Source organism: Mytilus trossulus, chromosome 3 (genome assembly GCF_036588685.1).
Source record: "Mytilus trossulus isolate FHL-02 chromosome 3, PNRI_Mtr1.1.1.hap1, whole genome shotgun sequence".
In the NCBI taxonomy this organism is placed as follows: domain Eukaryota; kingdom Metazoa; phylum Mollusca; class Bivalvia; order Mytilida; family Mytilidae; genus Mytilus; species Mytilus trossulus.
The window spans coordinates 92,059,575-92,074,107 of NC_086375.1; the positions used below are offsets into that span (position 1 = coordinate 92,059,575).

At 34.8% G+C, this 14,533-nt stretch overlaps 1 protein-coding gene across 1 annotated transcript in view; it reads right to left on the minus strand.

Moving 5' to 3' along the window:
- LOC134712857 (uncharacterized) overlaps positions 1-14,533 on the minus strand; it is a 58,703-nt gene that overhangs the window by 21,042 nt on the left and 23,128 nt on the right. Inside the window, exon 4 of the mRNA XM_063574824.1 lies at positions 13,716-13,954. Coding sequence (XP_063430894.1) covers positions 13,716-13,954 — 239 coding nt within the window. The remainder of the gene's footprint in view (positions 1-13,715; positions 13,955-14,533) is intronic.

The window sequence follows — 14,533 nt, forward strand, 5'->3', positions numbered from 1 at the left end:
AAAAAGAATGATATGCACCAGATATTAAACCTTTTTATCAATTTATTGATTGATTAAAGGATCCAGTTTCTAAATGACCACTGGTAAATTTCTTTTGTATATTTAGGACAATAACAAATTGACAATAAATTCAATAGGAGTGTTTTGCACATCGGGTCGACTGCGATGGAGAGCGGGTAATTCATATTACCACTGGGGAAATAGTGTAGGATGAAATTCTTCACCAGCACGATGCATCGTATTTAACATCTAATAAACGACTGCGCATGGCAACATTTTAAGATTTAAAGGCAGTGTATGACGGTTCTGTTAAACTTTCCTAACATGTAGTTTATGACTGAGTTTTAAACCCGGTAAATAGTCTAATTCGGTAGATCACAATTGTGGCGAAAAGGGATGTAGTTTGCAGTTACGACTTGGGGAACATATCCGATATCATATGTAAAACGGTTATTCCATAACTGTCAACCAACTCGCGATGGCGTCTGTGAAATTTACAAAGGGATGATTTCAACTTCACCATTTTGAAATTTTGGTTTAACAGCTTCTTTGTAAGCAGAAACCCTTTATCAATGAAATCATGATACGAAATACAACCCCGGGAATATCGCATCAATTGGGAGATATATACTCTGTATGCAGGCGTTGCTGGAATATTGCTACATAGAAATGGAAAGTTCACAATTGGGAAGCTGAAATCATTGTTTTTTTGTCGTTAAGTGTTGTTTTCAACTGACCTTCATTGCCAATTTCTAGATATAAGTCAAGATATGATGAAGACTAAACTGTATCTAGATCTGTTGTATCCATTATCTCTAGTTCGATGGCATAGATGCGTTCAACATAGTCACCAAATTTTGAATTATTTAGCGAGAGAATATCTTTATAAAAGTAATAAAAATTAAAGGATATTTCTAACTTCTTATCTTTCTCCATAAGAAGTTCCTGTATGAAGTCAGCCTCATAATAAGAAGGAAACGTTTCGGCAAGAAAAGGGGCACAATTACCGCTCTACCACACGGTAATGGAATGCAGAGACCTCAGAATTGTTTAATGCTGTTTTATAAACTCTTGGAGAAAGGAAAGATAATAATAGAACAATTATTTAAAGATGTTTACTAAATCATATGCACCAGAGATTAAACCATTTTTTATCAATTTATTGATTGATTAGAGGATCTAGTTTCTAAACGACCAATGGTAAATTTCTCTTGTATATTTAGGACAATAACAAATTGACAATAAATTCAATAGGAGTGTTTTGCACATCGGGTCGACTGCGATGGAGAGCGGGTAATTCATATAACCACTGGGGAAATAGTGTAGGATGAAATTCTTCACCAGTACGATGCATCGTATTTAACGTCTAATAAACGACTGCGCATGGCAACATTTTAAGATTTAAAGGCAGTGCATGACGGTTCTGTTATACTTTGCTAAAATTTAGGTAATGGGGGTGACTGTCGCTTTTGTATCGCACATATGGTTGAACCCCCGATTTTAAATGACTTACATGTGTTGGAACCCCTTTCTCTTTTTAAAAATGACTGGATCCGCATCTTTAAATATCGAGTGAGTTTTCAAGTCACATGTTGTGCTTATGTTTTTAATATGAAAATGATATAAATTGTAATAATTCAAATGAAAACAATGCAAAATGGGGTTATATAGGTTATTTTAGTCAATATGTATATATTTATACTGACCATTAGCGATCCACAAGACTACAGCAACAGTTCTATATCATCTTAAGTACATCTCATAAAACCTCCTGTATTTAACATACATAAAAGAGGGGCAAAAGGTCCCAAAATAGAATAGTCAAACTTATAGATCGAAAAAAAGCTGACAACACCTTGGTTAGAAAATAAAAAGACTAACAGAGAAATAATAGTACAAAAGACATAGAAAACTAAAGACTAAGCAACATGAACCCAAACAAAAACTGGGGGTGATCTCATGTCCTCCAGAAGGGTAAACAGGTCCTGCTCAACGTGTTGCTCATGTTATAATTAACCCGGTAAATAGTCTGATTCGGTAGATCACATTCGTGGCGAAAGGGGAAGTAGATTGTATTTACGACGTGAGGAACATATCCGATATCATCTGTGAAACGGTTATTCCATAACGGTCAACCAACTTGCTATGGCGTCTGTTAAATTTACGAAGAGATGATTTCAACTTCACCATTTGGAAATGTTGGTTTAATAGCTTCCTTGTGAGTAGCAATTCCCTATCAATGAAATCATGATACAAAATGCAAGCCCGGGGAATATGTCATCAATTGGGAAATACATACTCCGTATGCAGGCGCTGCTGGAATGTTGCTAACTACAATCCCCTTCCCTTTCATGAATGTGACCTACCGAATAAGAATATTTACCGGATTTGATATCACATAAGCAACACGACGGGTGTCACATGTGGAGCAGGGTCTGCTTACCCTTCTTTGGTTTTCTATGTTGTGTCATGTGTACTATTGTTTGTCTGTTTGTATTTTTTCATTTTTAGCCATGGCGTTGTCAGTTTGTTTTAGATTTATGAGTTTGACTGTCCCTTTTGTATCTTTCGTCCCTCTTTTGCTACATAGAAATGGAAAGTTCACAATTGGGAAGCTGAAATCATTTCTTTTGAAGAAAAGTGTTGTTTTCAACTGACCCTCATTGTCAATTTCTAGATGTAAGTCAAGATATGAGGCAGACTTAACTGTATCTGTTGTATCCTTTATTTCTAGTTCGATGGGATAGATACGTTCAACATAGTCATCGGATTTTGAATTATTTAGCGAGAGAACATCATTTATATAACGGAAAGTAATAAAAGTTATATGATATTTATAACTTCTTATCTTTCTTCCTAAGAAGTTTCTGTATGGAGTCAGCCTCATAATAGAAGGGAAACAAGTCGGAAAGAAAAGGGGCACAATTACCGCTCTACCACACGGTAACGGAATGCAGAGACCCAAGAAAAGAGTGACGAAAGATACCAAAGGGACAGTCAAACTCATAAATCTAAAACAAACTGACAACGCCATGGCTAAAAATGAAAAAAAAGACAAAAAGAAAACAATAGTACACATGATACAACATAGAAAACTAAAGAATAAACAACACGAACCCCACCAAAACCTAGGGGTGATCTCAGGTGCTCCGGAAGGGTAATCAGATCCTGCTCCACATGTGGCACCCGTCGTGTTGCTTATGTGATAACAAATCCGGTTTATAGTGTAATTCGGTAGGTCACATTCATGAAAGGGTAGGGGATTGTAGTTACGACGTAAGGAACATATTCGATATCATTTTTGAAACAGTTATTCCATAACGGTCAACCAACTCGTGATGGCGTCCGTAAAATTTACGGAGGGGTGATTTCAACTTCACCATTTGGAACTCTTGGTTTAATAGCTTTCTTGTGAGCAGCAACCCTCTTTCAAGAAAATCATGATAGGAATTGCAAGCAAGGGAATATCGTATCAATTGGGAGATATATACTCCGTATGCAGGTGCTGCTGGAATGTTACTACTTAGAAATGGAAAGTTCACAATTGGAAAGCTGAAATCATCTCTTTTGTCGTAAAGTTTTATTTTCAACCGACCCTCACTGTCAATTTCGAGATGTATTGAAGATATGAAGCGGACTTAACTGTATCTGTAGAATTGTTTAATGCTGTTTTATATTCTCTGAGAGAAAAGAAAGATTATAACAGAAATATTATTTAAAGATGTTTAATAAATTATATAAAAATACATCAAATCATCATAATATCAAAATCAATTAATCAACATTGTTGCGGTCTTAAAGGAATCAAAAATAAAATATAATGAATAACTAGAACACAACAACTTGAAGACCATAGAAATGATAACATAGATATGATTTATTAAAAAATCACTTTTCTGTTTGAAAAAAAATATATATTTTAGTTTTATAAACACACACAGGGATAAGTTTATCTATCTTACCTCTTTTTACCATTCAAAATTAAAAGAAAGGTGGTATTTCAGTTACTCATCAATTACAATGTAAAATAAAAGAAGAATGAATCGGAGGACAAGAATGTATCGGAGGACAAGAATTCCCCCGCTTAAGCTTTGCATTTTTCCAAGTTGAAAGGGAGCATCGCTTCAAGTCTGTCTGCTTGTTGTCGTTATATGCATTGTGTATGATTTTTATAAAATTTGAATGAGTAAAACTTAGGTGAGAGTACGGAGACAAAAATGGGACGAACGAATAGACGTGGACGGCAAGATGGACAGACGGAGATTAAGGGTATCACTTAATGCCCCAGTTGCCTATGGTGGTGGCACTACTTTGTACTTGCAGATATAGCCATCTTATAAATGATTGTAGCTAGCCTGAACATCGTCCAATATGTTTAGAACTTTTAAAAGTGCTACATTTGCGAAACAATTATCGCTTGTTTTCCATTTAAGTGTGTTTCAAAAATAAATTACACGCCTTATGTTCAAGATGCGGTATGCCCCCTCCCTTTTCCAATAATCGAAAACAAATCAAGATTGCACTGAAAATATGTTATCCTTTGTGTTCCAAAATACTAGTATGCAATTGTCAATTTGCTAAGTGTTTGTAATGTTTCATGAATTTTGTGCGAGGTATCTACAATAGAATATTTGTTTTATACTAAAGAAAAGCTAGATTCAAAAGAATACTCACATTTATAAGGTGGTCAGACATTTTTGTTTTCCTATGCTGCTCATGGCTGTTGAACTTCTGACATTAATTCAACGAACAATAGTTTAAATATATTTTATCGTCAAAATAATACATGGCAAACAGATCGAACAGTGTATATATGAATAATTGAACACTTTTATAGACCAGTAAGGAGAAATAATAGATACGTCCAAAACTAATTGTGATCGTTTCGTGCATTCCAACTGTATTTAAAACTTAGAATAACCTCCTTATAAAAATCAGAAGCTGGTATTTGATTGTCATAGAACAATTTTAAATAATGAAATATCTATTGTTCTAAGCAAATAAAACAGAAATCAAAAATTTTGATATATCTAATTCCAGGTTTTTCTTGTATCGACTGACATAGAATGCGAGACTTGTTGATGTCAATCATTCAGCGGTTTATGTGTGTCTTTATAATTTTATAGACGAGTTGTTTATAATTTTATATATATATTCTGTACAAAGCGTCATACATCAGAAGGTAGAAGACCTGCATAGTCTATACCTAAATAAATGCCATAAATGTTAGAACAGACATTTTCGTCTATTAAGATATTTATATAAGAAGTTGTGATATGAGTGCCAATGAGACAACCCAGTCTCCATCTAAGTCACAATGTGTTAAAGGTAATCCCTTATATCATTATATGCCAAAGTACGGCCTTCATCAAGGATTATTGGCTTACACCAAACAGCAAGCTGTAATTGGCTTCAATCTATTGTTGAAGGCCGTACGATGACCTATAATTGTTTATGTTTGTGTCATTTTGGTCTTGTGTGGATAGTTGTCTCATTGGCAATCATACCACATCTTCTTTTTTTATATATTCAATCTATATAAAAAAACGAAAAACGATAAACACTTGTAGACCACGACAAAAAACGACAACTACTGAAAATCAGATTCCTGACTAAGGACAGTTGCAAACATAAACAGAGTCTGACAGTCTAAACTATAATATAAAGGAGAATGGTTATTAAATTAAGATTAATGTGACCTTTTTTTTTTCTTCCGGAGATTTAATCAAATTAAATTTGATTTTTACTTGATGCAGCTTTTGTTTTTAAATTTGGAAACCACATTTTAGGCGTGATACACCAAACTACTCATCGGTCTACTTGCGATGTTTATGGTCTTTGATATTAAATCCAATCCAAACATTTTTCACCGAATTCTTAACTAAATCATTCGTAAAAATGCTTTCGTACAATGATGCTTCTATGACAAATTTCTAATTAAGAAAATGTTGAAACGTGTCAGAGATGTAATGTATCATCAGACTAATCACCAGAAACGGGCACCTGCCATTATGACGGTCGACATGTTTTAGTATTACTTCTGCCAATAATTACAATATTGTCAATGATATTCCTCATTTCTCATTACGGTCAGAGTTGGACTTATTTTAGATCATAAATGGAGGAAATAATTCTTGTCTTTTATTGCCTTAATAACGTCATGTATTAATCAGTAACAAACATGTGCCTCAGAATAGACATAATTATCTATAAAAACATTCAGCGTATCTCTGCAGTATACTCTGGCGTTGTGTGTATCACGTAAGATACTAAAATGAAATCCCGTGAGAATTATTGGAATGTTACAAGTTTAGTTCAAACGTGTATTAATCATTACCTGTTATTTGATATGAACCGATTGCAAATATTTATAACACATTTGTGTCATTTCGATATTTTGAAAGTTTTTGAAAGATTTCGATATATATAACTCGTCTAATCATCAACCCAACAATGTTAGATCTAAAGCAATTTTTTTGTTCTTCCCTCGCTGGGATTCGAACCCATGCTACTGAGATATCGTGACACCAAATCGCCTGCGCTGTAGCCGTCCCGCTAGACAACACGACCACTTCGGCTTCATGAAAATAAAGCTTTCGGTGGCTGTGTGTTACCTTTCTTAGTCAGTTTTAATCTAGCTGTTATTGTGATAGATCAGCTCAATTATCTATAGTAAATGATCCTACAAACTAATGCAAGATACAGTCACAGAAAATAATTATATTTATAAGTACGTCATATACATAATGTACACATCCATGTATCACTATCATTGCTGGTGATCCGATGGACAAATCTGTTGAAGAGTTTTCATTGACTCAGACGTACTTATATGTATATATATAACATTGTTGGGTTGATGTTTAGACGAGTTGTATATACATTATGTACACAGCCATGTATCACCATCATTGATGGTGATCCGATGGATACATCTGTTGTAGGGTTGTCACTGACTCAGACGTACTTATGAATATAATTATTTTCTGTGACTGTATCTTACATTAATTTGTAGGATCCTTTACTATAGATAATTTAGCTGATCTGTAACAATAACATCTTCATGCCTTATATATCATGTACTGTAGTACGCCGCTAGATTAAAACTGACGTGGAAAGGTAATATATGGCCAGCGAAAGCTCTTTTTTTGAGAGCCCAGGTGGTCGTGTGGTCTAGCGGGACGGCTTCAGTGCAGGCGATTTGGTGTCACGATATCACAGTAGCATGGGTTCGAATCCCGGCGAGGGAAGAACCAAAAATTTGCGAAAGCAAATTTACAGATCTAACATTGTTGGGTTGATAATTAGACGAGTTGTATATATATATATATATATATATATATCTAAACATCAACCCAAGCATGTTAGATCTGTAAATTTGCTTTCGCAAATTTTTGGTTCTTCCCTCGCCGGGATTCGAACCCATGCGATTGTGATATCGTGACACCAAATCGCCTGCACTGCAGCCGTCGCGACCACACAACCACCTGGAATCTACAAAAATAAAGCCTTCAGTGGCTGTGTGTTACCTTTCCTCGTCAGTTTAATCTAGCGGCGTACTACAGTACATGATATATAAGGCATGGCGATGTTATTGTTACAGATCAGCTAAATTATCTATAGTAAAGGATCCTACAAAATTATTTTGTAGGATCCTTTACTATACTGATTTTAGACCCTTCTACAACGAAATTTGTTTTACATGCACATGTATAAAAAGTGCGGTTTTTCCCAACGCAATCATAGGTTTGAACGTAGTTTTCAATTTAGACTTGTATATATATATATATATATAGAAGGGTCTAAAGATAGCACAAACAACATTTTCCAAGAGACCAAAAAAGTGAAAAAGTATATTTAAACAAAACGCATTTGACTAACAGGTCGAACTTCTTCTTTTTCTTCCTTGCTTAGTACTGGATTCTTTAAAAGAATGAAGAAGTCCTCTAGACGGAGAATGAGACAGCAATTCTCTTTTAACTATTTACAAATAAAACGTTCCGAATATATACAATTTAAAACTATGTACACTTGGCTGTTGTCTATGGTGTTGATTTCTTGGGTGCACTATTCTTGGCTAGTTCACTCTGGAAACCCTCAATTGTCGGAGCTTCAGTTGAGCTGTCGGAAGGTGGTTTCACTCTTGTATAAACAGTGGAAAGTATGAGTACTTATATACTCTCTGATTTGCTGGTGGTTGATATAGGCGTTGTTTGCCTCCAGTACGCCGATCGTTTGGACGTAAGATGGAACTGACATCAATGTTTCTAGTTTATGCTGGATCTTGTAAAGTATGACGAGTCGGTGGTTACTTCGTCTGTTAGCTAGTGGTTCCCATCCTAATGTATTGACCATAGTTGTCACACATCCAGGTGTTTTATCATAGAAGTTGTTTGTTACAAACCTGGCGGCCCTCCTTTACACTTGCTCTAAACGGTTTATGTCCTCAGTGGTGTGAGGGTCCCATGCCGCACTAGCATATTCTAGAGTTGGTCTGACCAAAGATATAAAGGCTGCATTTCGTACATTCTTGATGCATTCTCGAAGGTTACGCATAAGGAATCCGATGGTTTTGGGTGCTTTCTTGGCAGTAACGTCAACATAATGTTTCCATTGTAGGTCTTCACTGAAATTTACTCCTAGATATTTGCTGGTTGGTACAGTTTCGAGAGTGGGGCCGTGTAAATTATAGTATGTCTCTTTTTTGGATTTACTGTTGGTGCATTTTTCTGGGTGGAATTTCATCTGCCATTTGGTTTCTCAGTCTTCTAGTGCTGAAAGGTCCTGTTGTTGTTTGGCTTCATCCTGGGAATTCTTGATATGGTGGAATAGAAGGCAGTCGTCAGCGAATAGTTTGACAGTTGAATGTTGAACTGTTTCTGGTAAGTCGTTGATAAATACTAAGAAGATTAAGGGTCCTAACACATTCCCTTGTAGGACCCCTGAAAGTACGTCTCCCAGTGTTGACTTAATACAGCCCTCGACTACCACTTGTTTTCTAAGAAAGCTTGTATCCATTTCAGGTTCTCGTCTCTTATGCCATAGTGGTTCAGTTTTTTAAGTAATCTGCAGTGTGGGACTTTGTCAAAAGCCTTAGCAAAGTTGAGTAAGATTACATCCACTTGATCTTTCCCTGATTTAAGTTGTTTGGCAATTCATTCTATTGTTGAAATTAGTTGTGTCTCACAGGATCTATACGAGCTTCGAACAACTGATGTTCTTAACCCCTGCTGACTGCCATTGGCGATTGCCAAATATATATACATATATTGTTACAGTAGTTAACATAACCATATCAAATAAGGCCTTTGATTTGGGAAATAAAATCATGATAGCTCTAAATATAGTTGGCTGTCATATAGATATATTTTTTGATTATGTTAAGCCTTACAATTGATATTTTATAGTGTGTTTTTCTATGTTGTGATGATATACTATAAGGCAGAACTTCAAGGTTTGGTACCATTTTAAAAAACGTTTAATACTGCTGCAAGTGTTTGCACCTGTCCTAAGTCAGAAATCTGATGTACAGTAGTTGTCGTCTGTTTATGTAGTTCATACGTGCTTCTCGTTTCTCGTTTTTATATAGATTAGACCGTTGGTTTTCCCGTTTGAATGGTTTTACATTACTAACACAATCAAATTTTCGTTGCAAGTCAAGTAATATAAACCTTTTGAATAATTCAATACCTTAAACTATTCAACCTCACTTAAAATTCAAATTATATGTGCACTATTTTCTCACGCACATTAAATTCCTCAAAATTTCGCAAAAGGCTAAGCGCGAGAAGGAAGACGAAGATATTTTTTCAGAATGTACTAAGGCTGTGAGGTCGTTGATTCAAATCAGAATTTAGAAACTGAATGGATCTAGCAATTCCCATGCTAAGACTATCTTTAAAGACCCAAATGTTGGAAAACACGTGTTCTACCTCCATGACAAATATGTTGCTGTCCCCACAGATAAAGCCACAAACAACATCGTATTTGTGTGTAAAACGCATTACACAAACTGATAGATAAATAAATTAGGTATTGACTATTCACTTGGAAACTTAACATATACCCTCACGACACTTACCAAAAAGGAAATCCTGGGTAATCATAGGTGTGTTCTATGTTACTCTTGAATTTCAACTAAAGATGAAGAACTGGATTTTCAATCAATGTATTGGATGCCTAAACTACATGAGTGTCCTTACAGACCCCTTTCTAAATTATTAACATCTATTTTATCAGCAATCAAAGCCGGGCTTCAAAGTTATTGTGAAACTACCTATTCTAGAGGTGGCGGGAATCAGATGTGAATACTAAAAAAATCCAAATATCTGTTAGAGTGCATACAATCTAAGATTATTTCATCTTGTAACAGTATTGAATCATTTGACTTTTCTACACTTTACATAAGTATTCCCCATTCCAAAATAAAAAGACAAATTGAAAGAGTTGCAATTGCTTCGTTTCATAAAACAGAATGGCCAACGAAGATATAAGTATCTTGTCTTAGGAAGGGATAAATCCTACTGTGTTAAGAATCACATGTATACTGATTCAAACAAAAAATCTCTGAAACTGACATTATCAAGATGCTTGATTTCTTGATTGACAACGTATTTGTTACGTTTGGAGGACGTGTTTTCCAACAGACTGTCGAAATTCCAATGGTAAACAGTTGATCCCCTTTTCTTGCCGACATGTTTCTTTATTATTATGAGACTAACTTCATACACGACCTTACTTAGGATGAAAAATTACAAATTGGCAATATCCTTTAACTTTACTTTCCGCTATATAGATGATGTTCGCTCGCTAAATAATCTAAAATTTGGTGACTATGTTGAACGCATCTATCCTATCGAACTAGAGATTAAGGCTACAACAGATACAGTTAAGTCTGCCTCACGACATCCCCGCGCTTGTATTTCTTATCATGATTTCCTTGATAGAGGGTTGCTGCTTACAAGGAAACTATTAAACCAAGATTTTCAAATCGTTAAGTAGTTAAATTCATCCCTTCGTAAATTTTACGGACGCCATCATGATTTGGTTGACTGTTATCGGATATGTTTCTTACGTCGTAACTACAATCCCTTTCCATTTTCATGAAAGTTACCTACGGAATAAGACTGTTTACCGGGTTTGTAATAACATGAGCAATACGACGGGTGCCACATGTTGAGCAAGATCTGCTTACCCTTCCGGAGCACCTGGTTTGTTTCGTGTTGCTCTGTCTTTAGTTTTCTATGTTGTTTCTGGTGTACTATTATTTGTCTGTCTTTTTCATTTTTTTAGCCATGGCGTTGTGAGTTTATTTTCGATTTATGACTTTGACTGTTCCTCTGGTATCTTTCGCCCTGCTTGTGTATATCGTGTTATCAATAACTACTGACCCACAAATAGTTTGGTCTTTCTTATCTAAGTATTGTTTTCCCTTTGTATTAATTTAAGTTTACTCAAACTAAGGCGCAGGTTCAGCCCATAGTAGCACAGGCCGTAGTCTAGATATCCACGGATATGCGAGTATAAATTCTTAGAACATAGGACTCGTTTTAATTAAATTTCAGATTAATATATATTTACAGAGTTAAGTCGCTTCATGCGCTTCTCATTAATAATTCAAAAATAAATTTACTTCCTATAAGTTGATTCAAATTTCATTCATATTTTATTAATTACAGTCGGAAAAAGGATCGGTTGTGATTACATTTGGTATGGAAATGTTCTTTTTAGTTAAGATATTGATTGTTTTAATATTTCCCACAAATGGAGCTCTCTGCATTGTATAAGATATCATTCATTTTAATGAAAAATATATAGAGCTTAGGTGGTTGAGCGAACCCGAGTCGGGCATAGTGCAAGGCAGTTTAAATTGTGTCACGATATCTCAGTAGCATGAGTTCGAATCCCGGCCAGGAAAGAACACACCGTTTGTTTCCGAAAATTTACAGATCTAATTAGTGAGGAAATTTCAGTCGATAAACACTGTCGTAGAGTTGTCACGGGTTCAGACGTAGCTATTGCTTCCTACATCGTTGGTGTAACGGACAGAACACAATTGGAAATTGATCTCATGACAATTAACCTAAATTCTCATACTTCATGTCTTATGATCATCAGGCATATACAAGATTATGTAAAATCATGGACAATTCAGTATAATTACGATCAACTGAAGTCCTATACGATTTTTGTGAAATTGATTACAGGAGTTTTCGAAAAAAAAAATCAAAAGTTAAGTCGTTAAAGATGTCATTATCCCTACATCTTCAGATGTTTTAGTATGATTAGGATGCTGTCTTATTGACGTATACCCATACGGTATGGGTTTTTCTCATTGTCGAAGGTCAAACGATGGCCTATACATGCTTATATTATCTCAATTGATTGATTGACGGTCAGTTTGTTTATACGATGATGGAAGCAAGAGTTTCTGAAGAGATCCATCGGACTTCGGGACGAAAACTGTCAATCATAGACATTTGAGGGTGGCGTCGAGCGCACCTACAACGTGCGGGATTTTTTTTATCACAACTTTTTTTTATCACAACTTCAGTGTAAAAGGGAAGTGTTACAGTATTACCTATACCACTCGGCAACCGAGACTTCATTTGAACTCTGATGGATAATCTTCTTATTGGCAATCATAACATCTCATTATTTCTATAATATTCTTCTATCGTTATAAAGTTACAATAGTATATGAAGATTGTGTTCTTTTTAGACATCCATGAATGTTTGCTTATTTCATTAGTTAATAATTTCCCATAAGTGCCTGGAAGTTACCCCTAGTTGCATTCCAACCAAATAATATGTGATTGTAAACTTACTTAAAACCTTCTTTCTTATTTGTAAATATGTATGGCGTTATCGAATGTTATAATGAGCAATTAAACTGGTTGGTTTGAAGAGGGGCATTATTTGTTACATTAAGATTAAATACATATAAAGGCACTACTTCTCTGTCCCTTTATTTACAAAAACCATTCAATTAAAAATGAAGTCTGTTGGAACTAATATTTGTCTTATAGTAGCACAAGTATTTAATTAACATAATTGAAACGATGGATGAAATAAATATTAAAGTCGTATTGACGACTATTTAAGTATGTACATGTTTTAACAACGTCGATTGAGTATTGCATATCACATTGGAAGGTTATGAAGTCACTATTTGGCCATCATCATGTCCACAAATTCTGAAAAATAAAAAAGGAGTATTATACAATTACGCATGCGTCATATATTTTGTAAACAGTGGCACCTAAAATAATTCACAAAAACAAGATTGATACATGTATATACATACCCAAGTCAGATTGACTTGATCTGTTTAAGGATTTTTTTTTGTGCAAAGGATTTTTTTTTCTTAACGCGCAATTCATTGTGTTTGATTTGTTTTTGTTTGTTTTGTTCCCCAAAAATAGTTTTGTATTGTAATGTGTTATTCTGTTGAATATCAATTTACGACAATAGTATTTTTACCAAGAAATGCTCAATGATAAATTGTTTTCGACACTAAGTATATACGTGTGACACGTACGAAATTAAAAAATGTTTTCTTTATTCCATTGGTTAATAAAGATCATATACCTAAATATAATGGCATAGATTAATAGTTTGTTTAAAATGGACTATTCACGACGTACAAATCTTGTAAAACTAAAATTCTGATCCTGATTTTTTTTCCATTTAAATAGAGGCAGACATTTTATTACCTTCATAATCGATCTCTCCATTGCCATCTTTATCTGCTTCCGCCATCATTTCGTCAATTTCTTCCCCAGTTAACTTTTCTCCCAGATTTTCCATTACAAGTTTTAATTCTGCTTTACTAATGCTTCCACTACCATCCTTGTCAAAAACTTTAAAAGCCTCCCGCAATTCCGCTTCTTCATCTACGTCTTGTAAACGTTTAGCCATCATTTCCAAAAATTCAGGGAAATCAATACAACCACTTCCTATACAAAAGAAAATTTGGAGAAGGAACTGTGACACATCTGCAGTATCTGAGATAAACTTTAAATTTAAAGACGGAATGAGACTCAAAGTTGCTGTTTTTCTAATTGATTGAACTTTCAACCTTTACACATGTCCTTAACTGCAAGTGGTATACACGGTTTTGAAACGCGCGTCGATAGGCGTACAAAATGTTAAGCCACCGGGACGGCATCTATGATGAGCTTATTAATTATTGAATAGGGAAAACGGCAAGGTATTATAATGCCATGCACGTCGTTTAAACAAATCATCGGAAGATACCAAGATCTTGGTGATAAATATTCCGTACCAACTTCAAAAATATTACGCGATGGTTTGAATTATTGATTCACATGTTATAGTGTTCGTTTAATTGTACTGTTCAGTCTATACTGTATTTTACCTATCCATCTCGTCATTGCGTTATTGTGCTAATGTAATTTTTTGTATTCTTGTCTTTCGTTTTTGCTTATGAACTATGTCTTTATGTCTTTTTGGGTTTCCTTGTTGACAAATTGTTTATTTTTATATTGATTAAAATTGTAACATAATGTTG